Below are 13,591 nucleotides of genomic sequence, written 5' to 3'. Positions count from 1 at the left end.
GCCAACCGCCTCCAAACACACGGCCCCATTCAAATAAGTGAAATAGCAACAACAAACGACGTCGTCCCTGCCATGTGGAACACAATTAACACATGAGGGATCTCAAATGCTTTGGGCTTTTCCGTCATACATTACACACAAGAGACCTTGTAGGCGACTGTGTCACGGCCACCACGACATTTTTGGTATCTTTACTAATTGTAATTGGATTAGGAGGAATTGAATTGAAGAGGGGTTAGATTAGATTATGAATTTTTATTGAAATTGTTTACTAAACCATATGGATTGAAAAAAGTTAAATTTCGGATTTCAATTGAAGTTGTTTACTAAATCATATAGGATTGGAGTATGTGCGGTACTAATTACTAAAATGCCCTCGTTATTAGGTTAAAGTTGTAAATTTGAAATTTTTAAAATTGTGTGAGGATATAATGGGTAAAAAATATGATTTCCTAATGGGTTAGTTCTTCAGAAATTAGAATATCACCTTCCACCAAAAAATTGAATTCCTTTAAAATCAGGAATTCAATTCTTAATAAACAACAATCATATCCCTTTTATCTTCCTTCAATCTAAAATGTGATTCAAAATAAAAACCAACACGTGTTCTAAAGGGCTAGTTTTAATTTAATCTAATTTTGAATTTTGCATATATAAGTTAAGTGAGTTGGCTAGGATAGTGAGACCGCTTCTCTCGTCTCAAATGCGAGTTTACCTCTTCCTAAATTAGATTAATTTATTTCCAACCTAAAAAAAAAAAAAAAAAGTTTTACACCGTGGTTTGTACTATAAAAAATCTTAAATTTTGAAATAAATAAATAATATAAGAAGCAAAATCTTGGTGGACACTTCGACGTTCGTAGCCTCCAAGAAAAGGAAAGAGGCGTTTGAAATATTTGCGGGGACCGTGTGTGAGCGAGACCAAATAGCGAAGCAGCACAGAGAAAAAGAGGCGGCCGTTGCGATAGAGTCTCTTTAGAGATTCAGACAAAAACAAATATTTACCCAAAAAAAACAGGAAACCTGGAGAGGCTCATCATCTTGGTGACGGAAGAAGGGCGGTGATGACTGGCGAACCCCAAAATATCAGAGCCCATATACCTAGAAACTAGATAATGGTGCTTTGCAATTGCAATTGCATCACCCTCTTCTCTCTCATCCCTCCCTCCCTTCCTCTCACCTGAACCGCTTCCCCCTCACTCTCTCCTCCTTCCTCGGCTCCACTGGTACGCCTTTGTTCTATTTCCGATCTTCGCTTTCTGTTCTTGTTTCTAGTTTTCCTGTTTGAATCTTGTTTGTTTTATTTTTTTTTGAACTTTTGTTAGTGTTTGGTTGCTGAGAATCGGCGCCTCCACGAAAATGGGAGGCTTTTCTGATTTTTCTGAGGAACCAAACATAGCTTTACGCTCTTCCAGATTCGGTTTATATGTTTATTCTTGTGTGTGGTTATTTTTTATGTTTTGATCGACCGACCACCTACTTCTACCGGATATATAAAAAAAGAAGGAAAAAAAAATATGTGCTTTAGGTTTTTACTAGCTTCCTAGCAATTAAAGGAATTAGAGATGTCTGGTTTTGGGATGTTCAATTAATTTGGTAATAACAGCTAGGGTTTTATTTTTGTTGTTGTTGATTTGGATGTTTGATGATAATTGTGAAGCAGAGCCATGCCGACTTTCACTGTCGTAGCTTTAGATAGGTTATTAGAACCTGGAACTTCTTCCAAATCCGTTGACATGTCTTCTCTTCCGAATTCCAAGCCTATTTCAAATTCAATGCCGGTTCCTGAGTCCAAGCTGGAGAGAAGGAACAGTACCTCAGTTGTGGAGAACAGGCTTCATCGACCTCCAATGAAGCCAGCCCTCTATGCTACTCCTGAGGCCACCCCACTCCCTGATTCGCCTACTTCCTTCCCTCCCTCGCCTTACATCATCAACCACAAGCGCCGAGGCCCTCGCCTTCTCAAGAGTTATTCCGAGCAGGACGTGTCCATACACCAGAAGGCCGGAAATGAAGAGAAACTCAATGGGGATGTTAACAATGCAGAGGCCAAGTTGTCGAGTTCAACTGTGGATGATTCAGCTACTTTTACTTTTCCCAAGCCTGTTGAAGTGCAACATTTGAATGGCGTTCATCATTTTGAAAGCAGCAATGGGAAGCTTGGGACAAGTAATGGGAAACTTAGAAGCAGTAAGGTGGAACTGGGTAGTAGTAGTGAGCGTGAAGATAGCTTCCATGAGTTGAAAAAGAGAAGCAGTAATGTGGAACTAAGTAAAGATTCGGATAGGGATGATGATTTGTGGAAGCAACCTGCGATGACTCCAGAAAGAGATAGTGACCGTGAAGATTTCTTTGATCCAAAAGACTCCATGAGTGTCTCAAGTTACACAGATGGAGAGGTAAATGCTGGGGCAGAGCGTTCTGCGCAGACCAGTACTCCCATGGGGGAGTTCTATGATGCTTGGGAAGGTATGTAGCTTTATTTTTTTAGTAAAATTTATTTCCTTCCATTTGTTTGTATGTTTTAACTATCTTGATTATGTTATATCCATATATCCGAGAATTACTGCACATCATGATTGAAGATTGGAACATACTGGTTTTGCCATTGGTTGGTGTCTTAAGTACATAGAATTTGGTGCATTTTTCTTTGCCCCTCTCTCTATATATATGTAGGTTTGTGCAATTGTTGGTATCATATCGTTTTCAGCTATTATGTCAATTTGGATTTGTGTTGAGAGCGTCAACTGTAACTCTACCTATTTAATTAATCGTGTTAGATGACTTGACTCATATGTCATTTCATGAATTAGAAACTCAAGATTGGGATCCTTTCTCCTTAAACCAAACTCAATACTTGTCATACAGTAAAAATGACCCGATCCAAATAAAAGCAAAAGTTGAAAATCAAGGGCAAGAAAATATAGTTCTAAAACAACTCATACAATACCAAGAAAATGCAAGAAATAATTTTAAAAAAAGAAAAGAGATAAGACATTTTCTTCAAACAATACTAGTTAAGATTTCATGTCGAAATAGGAATTTCGTGTTCAGAATTAATCTAGTGCATTTGGCATTCACATATGTTGTGTTATTTTCGGATTCATTAGCTAACTCTAACTTGTCCTACCCAAAAAAGATAGTAAATCGGAACTTGTTAATTTTGTATTGGGTTCAAGTTGTGTTACTGTGTCATGTTGAAAGTTAATTTTTCGTGTTTTGCCGAAAAATGACATCCCTATCTTTTTGTGGCCTATAAATGTTGCATTATCTGTGAGATTAGCACTAAGTCTCTAATTATGATTAAGGGCACGAACATGCTGTTTCCCATTGAAATATCAGAGTATGTGAAATTTCAAAATGGCATAGAAGGGAAATTAAAGTATAGCATTCTGTGCATATGTTCTGTATGTGTGATATCCTATGCATTATAAGTCCACCTAGTTTCTCCTGTTCTGAAGTTTGGTTAAAAATTACAAAGGATTTCCCAAATTTGTAGATTTTATTCTTCAGTTTTCGGTAATCCACCTTGCTCTACATGTGCACTATTGGTGATTATTTTTTCAGTAAAGCTTACTTTTACTGTTACTTTGTATAGAACTTTCATCTGAGAGTGGACATGGGCAGCAGCTTTCCGTTTCTGATGCTGAAGCTGAATTATGTGAAATGAGATTGAGTCTTTTGATGGAAATAGAGAAGCGGAAGCAAGCAGAAGAATCCTTGAATAACTTGCGAAACCAGTGGCAGAGGATTAGGCAACATTTATCTCTTGTAGGGTTGACACTCCCTGCAGATCCCACTGCTGCAGCAGGCCATGAGGAACTAGGTTCTGATCCTGCAGAAGAGTTGTGCCAACAAGTTCACCTTGCTAGGTTTGTATCAAATTCTATTGGAAGGGGCATAATAAGGGCTGAGATGGAGATGGAGATGGAAGCTCAGATTGAGTCAAAGAACTTTGAGATTGCTCGGTTGGTGGACAAACTCCGTAATTATGAGGCTATGAATCAGGAAATGGTTCAGAGGAATCAGGACGTTCTCGGTGAGATTTTTATACTTTATGCAGTTGTTTATTTCTTGATTCCTAAGGCTTTAGTTCCCTTTTAGAGACGACGTTATGTTGTTAAATCATAATCCTTCACAAGGTCTGCTTCAGTTGAACTCTGTAATTTTCCCCATGCTTAACCTGTAACCCTCTGTAGGTTTGAACGTATTGTTTCATTAGTTAGTGGGTTCAAAGTAACAGGACAGCCCATTCCTTGACAAAATGCAACTTCTCCATCGATGTAATATTAACAGTTTTCTGTGTGTGGCCAAATATTGACTATATTGACTACCATGCACCTGTGCATCCATACCCTACTCAATGTACATTAGTGCAAGTTCTCTGTTTCCAACTGTAGTTTAGGTCTTGTTGGAAATGCCTTGCGTTATTATCTTATGTATGTTTTTCTGTTTGTTTTCATGTAGAGCTGGCACGGCGTGACAGGGAGAGAAGGGAAAGAAGACAGAGGTGGGTCTGGGGCTCAATTGCTGCTGCCTTAACTCTTGGTACTGCAGCCTTGGCATACTCTTATATCCCGTCTGGTAGGGGATCGCCAAACTACGATTCTGAGGTTCCTGAGAGTCATAATGCAGGCAAATGATAATCACCTTATTAGCAACGTGACCCTATGCCATATAACAAAAGGAGAGAATAAAAGGTCTTTTATACGCCACACCCTTTGTGGATAACATTCTCATGCTCTTTTACTAGTTAGAGTTTCATTTGATCTGAGGATGTACAGTTCTACAAAAATAATTCAAGTTTTGCCCGTCACTGGCATTTGGGAAGGTTTATAGATCATGAATAGGATGATCAGTCCTTGTTTAAAGTCTACATTTCGGCTTCAGGATGTCTTGAAGCGTTTATATGCCGTTTATGCGCACGTAATTTGCTGCCATTTAAGTTTTGCTCTGATTTACTTATTTTTGTTAAGTGTAAGGTATTTTGAAAATTCATAGCAGGCTAACAGGAACATACAGGTATCAGTTTCTTGGTGCCTTAGTCACTAGAAATGTGCCTTTCATGGTGCTCCACAGCCCTATCTAAATTCGGACTTAGAGGAAAATGCCATTATATCATGCAGTTTCACTTGCCCTCTTCGAATTTGGCTATATGTTTCTGCAGTTTTCCAGTTAAACTGATGATGGTTTCCAATTGTTTATCAATTCTTTCTTGTAACAAAAGAATGCAAGTGTTTCCAAATTTCAAAACCAAAACTTAATTACACTTTCAGGTATACAATAGCTGTAAATAAAAGTAGTCCAGTCTATGAATGTCGTTAATTTGCCCCATCTTTTAAATTGTTTGATATATCAAGATGGTTTCCGAAGAGCGTTTTTGCGGTTCATAGGGTTTAGCCTAACCTTGAAAGGTATGTTATAATCACCAAAAATATATACATTTCTGAGTTTAATGTGAAGATTGTCTGCATGAGAGATGGATTAACCACATATTTAGTGTGATAATCAAATATTATAATATAAATGAAACACAAGTTTATGGTCTACGGTACAGTGAAGTAACGAGGTCAATGAGTCAAAGGCAATAAAGAAAAACTGGCAAAAAAAAGGGTCAAACGACGTCGCAACAATTTTATCCAGTAGTGGAAGATAAAACAGAGTGGAGGAGTTATCAGAGACACTGGAGCTCCGACAATGGAGCTAGCTCTACACATGTCCGCTTATTTTTGCAGAGAGAACTCTCTAACTCATTACTGCCACTCCAATTTCCTCACAACCCAAGATTACCAAATGACTCTTTTTCCTAATTTTACCAGAAAATCCCAATTGCAGCAGCCTAAGAATCGAATAAACAGGACTTCGAAAATTGTGGCTTCAGCCACAAAACAACGGCTTTGGATTAGCGAACAACAGCAAGGCCAAGAAGAAGGAGAAGAAGAAGCGGAACAAGAAGAGGAAGAGGAAGATGAAGAAGAAGAAGAGTACGCTTATTCGGAGGACGAGTCATCATTGTTGTCTCTGAGTGTGAAGCCTGACAGGAGCATAGCTTTGCTCGATGAATATGAGATAGAGGAGCTTGACTATGCCATCGACCCTAACCATAGAAGTGGTAAAAGTCTCTTCTGGGCTTTCTTTAATTTTGTTTTTGAGGGCTATGTCCTTGTTTCATAGTTGTGAATTTCGTTGAGTCAAATGCAGGGTATGTGGCTGTTCTGGGAAAGCCAAATGTGGGGAAAAGTACTCTTTCAAATCAAATGGTTGGTCAGAAGTTGTCCATAGTTACTGATAAACCTCAAACTACAAGGCATCGAATTCTTGGTATATGTTCTGGCACAGACTATCAGGTTTGGTTTAATTTAATTTATTTTTGGTTGAAATTTCAGCTGGTAGTATTATTTGTTTTGTTTCAGTTGCATTTTGTATAAGTTATTGATGGAAAAACTGTGAGAAATGTATAGAAGGAAACATAGAGGAAATGGTACCTATGGTAAAGTTTCTGAGGTTGGGGGAATACCCACGTGTGGTTTCCCGAGCAGTGTTTTTGCTTCTGTATTCATATTTTTATGTTCAAGATTTAAATTTGTGAAGGATAGTTTATATCTCGTTTGATTTAGAGCTGACTAGTCAAATCTTCTTTTGGACACAAGTAATACCTTCTTGATGCTTTCTGAAGTTGTGGTGATATCTTTGACATAATGATTTGTTTGCAGATGATACTTTATGACACACCGGGTGTTATCGAGAAGAAAATGCACAAGTTGGATTCTATGATGATGAAAAATGTTCGCAGTGCTGTCATTAATGCAGATTGTGTACTTGTTCTTGTTGATGCATGTAAAGTGCCTGAAAAAGTATGCTTCTTCATTTGTAGGATTGTATATGAAACTTATTCCTCTTGTCCTTAGATAATTTTCTCATTTATAGATTGATGAAGTGTTGGAAGAAGGTGTTGGTAACCAGGCAGATAGGTTGCCGCCCACTTTGCTGGTGATGAATAAGAAGGATTTGATTAAACCTGGTGAAATTGCAAAGAAACTAGAGGTCAGTATATTTTTATTTATATCTATTTAGGCATTTATAATTACACATGTAATTCTGGATCTTGTTGTTTCAGATATTTTTTAAAGCCTAAGTAAGAATCACATTTTTGCAGTGGTATGAGAAATTTACAAACGTTGATGAGGTCATACCTGTGAGTGCTAAACATGGGCAGGGAGTGGAAGACGTCAAGCATTGGATTTTATCAAAACTTCCTTTTGGGCCAGCATATTATCCAAAGGTACTTCGAATTTCATGTTTTAGGTTCATGGTTACCTTTCTTTCCTTTTGAAACTAAAGTCTTGGATGGTGTTCCTGTTTTATGGTCACCAATGCTTTATTCTTGCCTTATCCTTATCCCAACCATTAGGAGTCAGGTGCAGAAATTGCATGAAGGTTATGAATGTCTTAAGATCATTTCTACAATACATAGCTTTATAAGGGTTACATAAAATTAAACAAGAGCAAGTCGCTTCAATTGTAAAGTGTCTGGCTTTGGTTTTTTAATGCTTTACATCCTAAAGAAGAAAGCTACATTGGTGTTAAACTTTTGAAAATTAGTTCCTTTGAAGCATGATCAAATATCTGTCTTCCATATTCAAAAATATCCAAAAGTGCTATTTTCATGTTTGGAAATACTTATCTTTGGTCTCTTTTTCTATGAGTTCTCAGGACATTGTCAGTGAGCACCCAGAAAGATTCTTTGTATCTGAAATTGTTCGAGAAAAGATCTTTATGCAATACCGTAAAGAGATTCCTTATGTGTGTCAGGTATGCGGTTGAGAAACTCAAAAGATTTGGCTTGTGAGGAAGAGTACCCCGTCACTAGAGAGGGAAAAAGAAAAAGGATTATAATATTTCTAGTTGCTCTGCTCTTTTTTCTGTTAAATTTCCAGGTGAATGTCGTGAGCTACAAAACTAGGCCAACGGCGAAAGATTTTATACAAGTTGAAATTGTCGTTGAAAAGAACTCGCAGAAGATCATTGTTATTGGCAAAGTAAGTAATTAACCATTGTAGTATTTTGTTGGCTTGTTTAAACTATTATGAATTAATATGCTGGAAGACGAAATTTTCAAATGTGTTGTGCTCATGCTTGCAAAAAGACATGCAAATTGTATTGACATTACCTATTTTTATTTTCTTGATAAAAGATTTAATATGATGCATACACAAAGCTATAGAGTTTTTACATGCCATCACTGTAGGAAGAATGAGATCGATCACTGATTTTTTATCCTGAATTATTGAAGGAAGGGAGAGCTCTGAAGCTACTTGCAACAGCTGCACGGCTTGACATAGAAAATTTTTTACAGAAGAAAGTTTTTCTGGAGGTGCCAAGCTATACCATTACAATCTTTGGGAATCTTTCTGCATAAATATGTTAAATTTCGTTTAATTGGGCTTTGTCCTGCACTCTATGCATTCTGTCACTATGGCTCGTTCGGCTGCTGCATTATCTTCACGCACTTTTACTGGGTTTTGTGTCCTCTGTAGAAAATTTATAAAATAACTCACGCTTTGAACAGGTTGAAGTGAAGGTTAAAGAGAACTGGCGGCAAGATGAAGTGCTTTTGAAGAATTATGGCTATGGAGGTCAAATTCAAGCATTATGATGTCAGGGCCAGCGGAGAACACAAGTGAGGATTGCCGTATCATTTAAGTTCCATGACTGTATGTCATCTCTGAAATTGTTTTGATGATGTTGATTAGCATAGATGTCTCTCATTTCTTTTTGTTAGCTGGAGTAAGGTATAGTTGTAATCTCATTGGGAAGATAGTTTGAAGCATTCCTGTAAGCATGGCATGGCATTTTCCCAAGGCCAAGATTTTGTTACTTATCAGCCCCCCCAAAAGATGGTTTTGTTATTTGCAGAACTCTCTCTCAAAGAGCCTTGGGCCTTGAGTAATTCTATGGATTCATGATATGAGGAGAGAGCCCAGCGGCAAGTTTCAGTTTCCACTGGTAGCCCATCAGAAAACTTAAAGCCCACTTCTGGAATCTGATCTTGTTCAGCCCAGGCTTTTGAAGTTCCATATGCGCAAGTTAGTATTGTGCTTACTGCAATGTGCAAACATACGCAGAATGACCCACAAAATGGAGAAAAACTTATCTATACAGGAATATCACTATGACGTTATTCAAGCTAATCATTTATTGTCATGTATTATAACTTTCTGACATAAGTTAACAATATAACTTTCTGATATGGTAATGCATAATAGACTTGGGATACTGTCACTGTGACATCTTGATTACTTAAAAAAATTACTTGTAACGGATATAATATTATTTTATTATCCTTTATCAATAAGATAATGACATGTAAAAAAATTATTTTATATATTATTATGTTATTACCCAAGAGAGTTTATCTTAAATATAAGTTATTCTCCAGAACATGGGATGCTTCAGATGGTTGCATGATGACAGGGCTCATCACTTTCAGGGCATGGCCAGCCATGGCTTTGGCATGCCACATGTCACCACCATGTCAAGATCCGCAGATGGGGCCAATTCAATGTCGGTCAGAAGATAAAGACTAAATACTGAGTGAAAAGACTTGACAAAATAATTTTTTTTAAATGTGGCATCCCAGAAACACCAAAAAGAGAGAGTAGGACCATGTAAAAGGGAATTAGATGCTTCTCTTCTCCTCACATGGACCAAAAACAACATCAACAATGTTAATGCGTATGGTGGGATTAGATAGACACATTAAAAGTTAAAAAAATGGAAAATTGAAGAAGGAATTAGTACCCCAACAGCCAAAACTACCATTTTTGTTCTGTTCTATGCAATTGATGATGTAGGGCGCACGGGGTTAACAAGATCATGGCCACTCATCTCATCAGAAGATCGGAAATTTAGCCATGGACAAAAAGTTAAACGAAAAGGGAAACAAGCTTAGTGCGTTTCATTCTTTTCTAGCATTAGAATTTGATCCCACAAATCTAGTACATAAAAAAAATTGAAACTTGCAACACAACTACTATGAAACAAGTACTGTAGAGGATGAGCTTGTTAGGTAAATCACCTAATTAACCTAAAGGCGAGAGTGGGAACATCATTTGCTCTGTCAAACTGATTTGAGTACTTTTTCTTTCTTTTCCAAGGAACCCCGCACATGTTGGGCATGCAGTTCCATGGTCATAAAAAGGTAATAACTTGGTTTCTCATTAATTATGACGGGGCACTATAATGGCATAGTACATCAAGGGGTCTAGCAAATAAGTTTTTAGGATCACACCATGATCTTGGAGCTAGGAACAGGTAGCTGAGGGAATGAGTGGGACCAAAATTTAAATGGTTTGCCATGCCAATGTAGGAGTAAAGCTTCCATGTATCATACCCCTTTTTCCCTGTATCTCACAAGCGATGAAAGAGAGAGAGAGAGAGATGCCTGTGAACATGGGATAGTCAAGATTTTTTTTACTTTGCATAGATCAAATTTGGGTTAAGAAATATACCATGAGGGCCAGTTAGTTTCATTTTCAGGGATTGTTCAGCTCAAAGGGGCACCAGTTTTGGCAGTTTCTCTCTTGTGTCGGCTACTGTTTTATTTTTCTTTATTTTTTTGTATTTGTAAGAAGACAATTCTCATTTTCAGGCTTTATCCACCTTCCTTTAGCTAGAGATTCAGTGCTCCGCATTAAGAGAGATGAAGCATCTAGCTTTGGCTCTTTTTTCAGCTATTCTGATCCACCAACAAGGTTTTCCCATCCGTGTTGAAGCAGGCGATGGCTTCATCAGAACCAGGGGAGTGCATTTTCTTTTGAATGGTAGCCCATACTATGCAAACGGCTTCAATGGCTACTGGTTGATGTATGTGGCTTCTGACCCATCTCAGAGGTACAAAGTTTCATCTGTTTTTCGTGAAGCAACTAGCCATGGGCTCACAGTGGCTAGAACTTGGGCTTTCAGTGATGGAGGTTACAGGCCTCTTCAATACTCCCCTGGCTCCTACAATGAGCAAATGTTCAAGGTTCCTCTCACACTGTGCTTAATTGTTTGTTTGTTTTTTTGATCTTTAAATATTGCACTGATGGTGATTTTAGAAGCCTTTGTTCAATTCTTATTGTGTTTTGTGTTGGTTTGAAGGGGTTGGATTTTGTTATAGCTGAAGCCAGAAGGTATGGGATTAAGCTGATATTAAGCTTGGTGAACAACTATGAGAGCTTTGGTGGAAGGAAGCAGTATGTGAACTGGGCAAGAAGTCGGGGCCAGTACCTTACATCTGATGATGATTTCTATCGAAACCCTGTTGTTAAGGGTTACTACAAGAACCATGTAACTGTAAGTGAAAGTGCATATTATATGATTCTTATCAGATTTTAGTATGTTTATTTATTTATTTATTCATTTTGGTCTGGAAATGATTTCTGTGGAGGAATAACAGTCTATGATGAGCCTTTCTTTTCAATTATAATTTGAATAAACTTTTTTGCAGACTGTTCTTAACAGATATAACAGCTATACTAGAGTTCATTACAAAGATGACCCAACAATTATGGCCTGGGAGCTTATCAATGAACCTAGATGCACATCAGATCCTTCAGGAAGGACTGTTCAGGTTAAAAACAAGCTCTTTATCTAATTTCATCCTGCATATCAATATTCAATATCAGGGAAATTTTTAAGAATCTTCAATTTGCTTTCTTTTTTAGTTTAATCTGTTACTAAACCAAGTTTCCTAGAAAAGTGACAAGAAGGCTAGTTCTCTGCCTTAACCAACAGCAGTCTATGAATAAATGGTACAGATGGCAAAATCTTGATGTATAGAGCTAACTAATTACTAATTGCAGCTACCATTTTTTTAATCTGTTATGCATTGCTCTTTTAGGATGGCTTTTCTTTATATTGCACTCTTTTCATGCCAAATTTTTACTAATTGGTGCTCATAACAGGCTTGGATAATGGAAATGGCTTCTCATGTGAAATCAATAGACAGAAACCACTTGCTGGAAGCTGGTCTAGAAGGATTTTATGGACAAGCGATACCTCAGAGGATGAGACTCAACCCTGGTTTCAATATAGGAACAGATTTTATTGCAAATAATCGGATTCCCGGCATCGATTTTGCAACAGTTCACTCTTATCCTGATCAATGGTAAATATGCTACTTGCAGGATCTCTTCAACTTTCATCACAAAAAAAAAGTATATATAAGTAAAAAGACCTAGTGCAGGTTAAAACACTCTCTAATGTCCATTTTCAAATGATATAACTAGCACTTAATTTCATAAGGCTCAATGTTGTCAATTATAACATAGCTTTACTTAGTTCAGCTTCCTGACTGGTGTCTTTTTACCATGTGTTGCATGAGCAGGTTGTCTAGCTCAAATGATCAAAATCAGCTCTCTTTCATGAACAACTGGCTCAACACCCACATCCAAGATGCACAATACATTCTTCGAAAGCCGGTGTTCATCACAGAATTTGGGAAATCTCGGAAAGATCCTGGTTTCAACACCTACCAAAGAGACTTGCTCTTCAACACTGTGTACTCCAAGATATACTCTTCAGCAAGAAGAGGAGCAGCAGCTGCTGGGGGCCTATTCTGGCAACTTCTCACTGAAGGCATGGACTCGTTTGGTGATGGGTACGATATAGTTCTGAGCCAGAGTCCCTCAACTGCAAATGTAATTGCTCAACAATCTCACAAGCTCTATCAGATCAGGAAGATTTTTGCCAGGATAAGAAATGCTCAGATGTGGAGAAGGGCAAGGGCCATTAGAAGGGCTGAATGGTTGGCTAGAAACAAAGGCAAGCGTATAGGAAATTGATCGAATGCATTACCTTGTGAGGTTGCTGAATGGTTTTACCTCTTAGAGATGATTCAGATGAATGTTTTTTAGGTCCAGGAGGGAAACTTGTGTTACCTAGTATTGTGCTTTTCTTTCCCCTGCATATATTTATGTTATGAAGTGTGAACTGGGTTGTTTAGGCAGAGTTTTCTGGTTTATAAAGTCAGACTTGTTTATTTCTTTCTATCAATCTTGTAATGTTGCTGCAAAATGAAACAGATAACTTATTCTTGGGGAACTTGCTCTTTGTGGGATAAAATCACAAAGCTAAAGGATTGGAGAAATGTGAACCTCACAAAACCTCTTCACCTGTGGCGTCACTCAAGCGAAATGCATGATCAACATATATTATTGGGTGATGTGAATAGCACGTTCCAATACCGTATTAAAATATGAGCATTCAATCAAAAATGAATCGGCAATTGGCGGAGAAATCTAAGATCATTAATGCAAGATTTTCATCTCCAATGGTTATACTCAAGAAAAATACTTAACCTCCTTACTCGTAACGATTCATTTCTTCTGACTTACTTGATGTGGCTTCCATTTAAGGCAATTAAACCACAAAACGATCAACATGGTTAGTTTCATCATCAGTAACCAGCATACCATTATAGCAAAAAGAAAAGAAAAAGAAAAAGAAACAAACAAAAGGCTTCTATCAATTCTACTTTATAGGCACTGAGATTGGGCTAGCCCACAGTTTGTGGGCTTCAAACCCAGTAGACAAAATAACGGCAAAA

General features: G+C 37.6%; 3 protein-coding genes across 5 annotated transcripts; all 3 read left to right on the top strand.

Moving 5' to 3' along the window:
* The first annotated feature begins 844 nt into the window (after positions 1-844).
* Positions 845-4,940, top strand: LOC103340116 (bacteriophage N4 adsorption B protein). Of its 3 annotated transcripts, none has more exons than XM_008243490.3 (4): positions 845-1,226; positions 1,664-2,469; positions 3,599-4,039; positions 4,468-4,940. In XM_008243490.3, the coding sequence occupies exons 2-4, from the start codon at positions 1,668-1,670 to the stop codon at positions 4,641-4,643; spliced, it is 1,419 nt and encodes a 472-aa protein (XP_008241712.2). In that variant the 5' UTR covers positions 845-1,226; positions 1,664-1,667; the 3' UTR covers positions 4,644-4,940. The 3 variants fall into 3 exon arrangements, with proteins under 3 accessions (XP_008241712.2, XP_088898486.1, XP_088898487.1); XM_089042360.1 differs by having other exon boundaries at positions 974-1,226; positions 1,661-2,469; XM_089042361.1 differs by having other exon boundaries at positions 997-1,226; positions 1,761-2,469.
* A 685-nt stretch (positions 4,941-5,625) lies between these two features.
* Positions 5,626-8,918, top strand: LOC103340117 (GTP-binding protein Era-like protein). The gene is made up of 9 exons (XM_008243491.3): positions 5,626-6,112; positions 6,202-6,347; positions 6,714-6,854; positions 6,928-7,044; positions 7,157-7,282; positions 7,714-7,812; positions 7,938-8,039; positions 8,294-8,374; positions 8,570-8,918. Exons 1-9 carry the CDS (start codon positions 5,698-5,700, stop codon positions 8,654-8,656), a joined length of 1,314 nt encoding a protein of 437 aa, XP_008241713.2. The 5' UTR covers positions 5,626-5,697; the 3' UTR covers positions 8,657-8,918.
* A 1,380-nt stretch (positions 8,919-10,298) lies between these two features.
* MAN7 (Glycosyl hydrolase superfamily protein) lies at positions 10,299-13,032 on the top strand. Its single transcript, XM_008243492.3, has 5 exons — positions 10,299-11,026; positions 11,143-11,337; positions 11,492-11,614; positions 11,949-12,151; positions 12,371-13,032. The coding sequence occupies exons 1-5, from the start codon at positions 10,703-10,705 to the stop codon at positions 12,825-12,827; spliced, it is 1,302 nt and encodes a 433-aa protein (XP_008241714.2). The 5' UTR covers positions 10,299-10,702; the 3' UTR covers positions 12,828-13,032.
* The last annotated feature ends 559 nt before the right edge of the window (positions 13,033-13,591 follow it).

Source organism: Prunus mume, linkage group LG8, assembly GCF_029339155.1.
Source record: "Prunus mume cultivar Tortuosa linkage group LG8, ASM2933915v1, whole genome shotgun sequence".
NCBI classification, from domain to species: domain Eukaryota; kingdom Viridiplantae; phylum Streptophyta; class Magnoliopsida; order Rosales; family Rosaceae; genus Prunus; species Prunus mume.
The sequence above is the reverse complement of the archived record's forward strand: the minus strand, read 5'-3'. Positions and strand labels throughout refer to the sequence as shown.

Excerpts from the sequence above, each read along its gene's own strand:
- LOC103340117 (XM_008243491.3), top strand. The coding sequence starts at position 5,698 with ATGGAGCTAGCTCTACACATGTCCGCTTATTTTTGCAGAGAGAACTCT. Across the intron at positions 7,813-7,937 it reads AGATTCCTTATGTGTGTCAG|GTGAATGTCGTGAGCTACAA; the intron begins GTATGCGGTTGA and ends TTAAATTTCCAG. Across the intron at positions 8,040-8,293 it reads AGATCATTGTTATTGGCAAA|GAAGGGAGAGCTCTGAAGCT; the intron begins GTAAGTAATTAA and ends GAATTATTGAAG.
- MAN7 (XM_008243492.3), top strand. The coding sequence starts at position 10,703 with ATGAAGCATCTAGCTTTGGCTCTTTTTTCAGCTATTCTGATCCACCAA. Across the intron at positions 11,027-11,142 it reads ACAATGAGCAAATGTTCAAG|GGGTTGGATTTTGTTATAGC; the intron begins GTTCCTCTCACA and ends GTTGGTTTGAAG. Across the intron at positions 11,338-11,491 it reads ACTACAAGAACCATGTAACT|ACTGTTCTTAACAGATATAA; the intron begins GTAAGTGAAAGT and ends ACTTTTTTGCAG.
- LOC103340116 (XM_008243490.3), top strand. The coding sequence starts at position 1,668 with ATGCCGACTTTCACTGTCGTAGCTTTAGATAGGTTATTAGAACCTGGA. Across the intron at positions 2,470-3,598 it reads GTTCTATGATGCTTGGGAAG|AACTTTCATCTGAGAGTGGA; the intron begins GTATGTAGCTTT and ends TACTTTGTATAG. Across the intron at positions 4,040-4,467 it reads GAGGAATCAGGACGTTCTCG|AGCTGGCACGGCGTGACAGG; the intron begins GTGAGATTTTTA and ends GTTTTCATGTAG.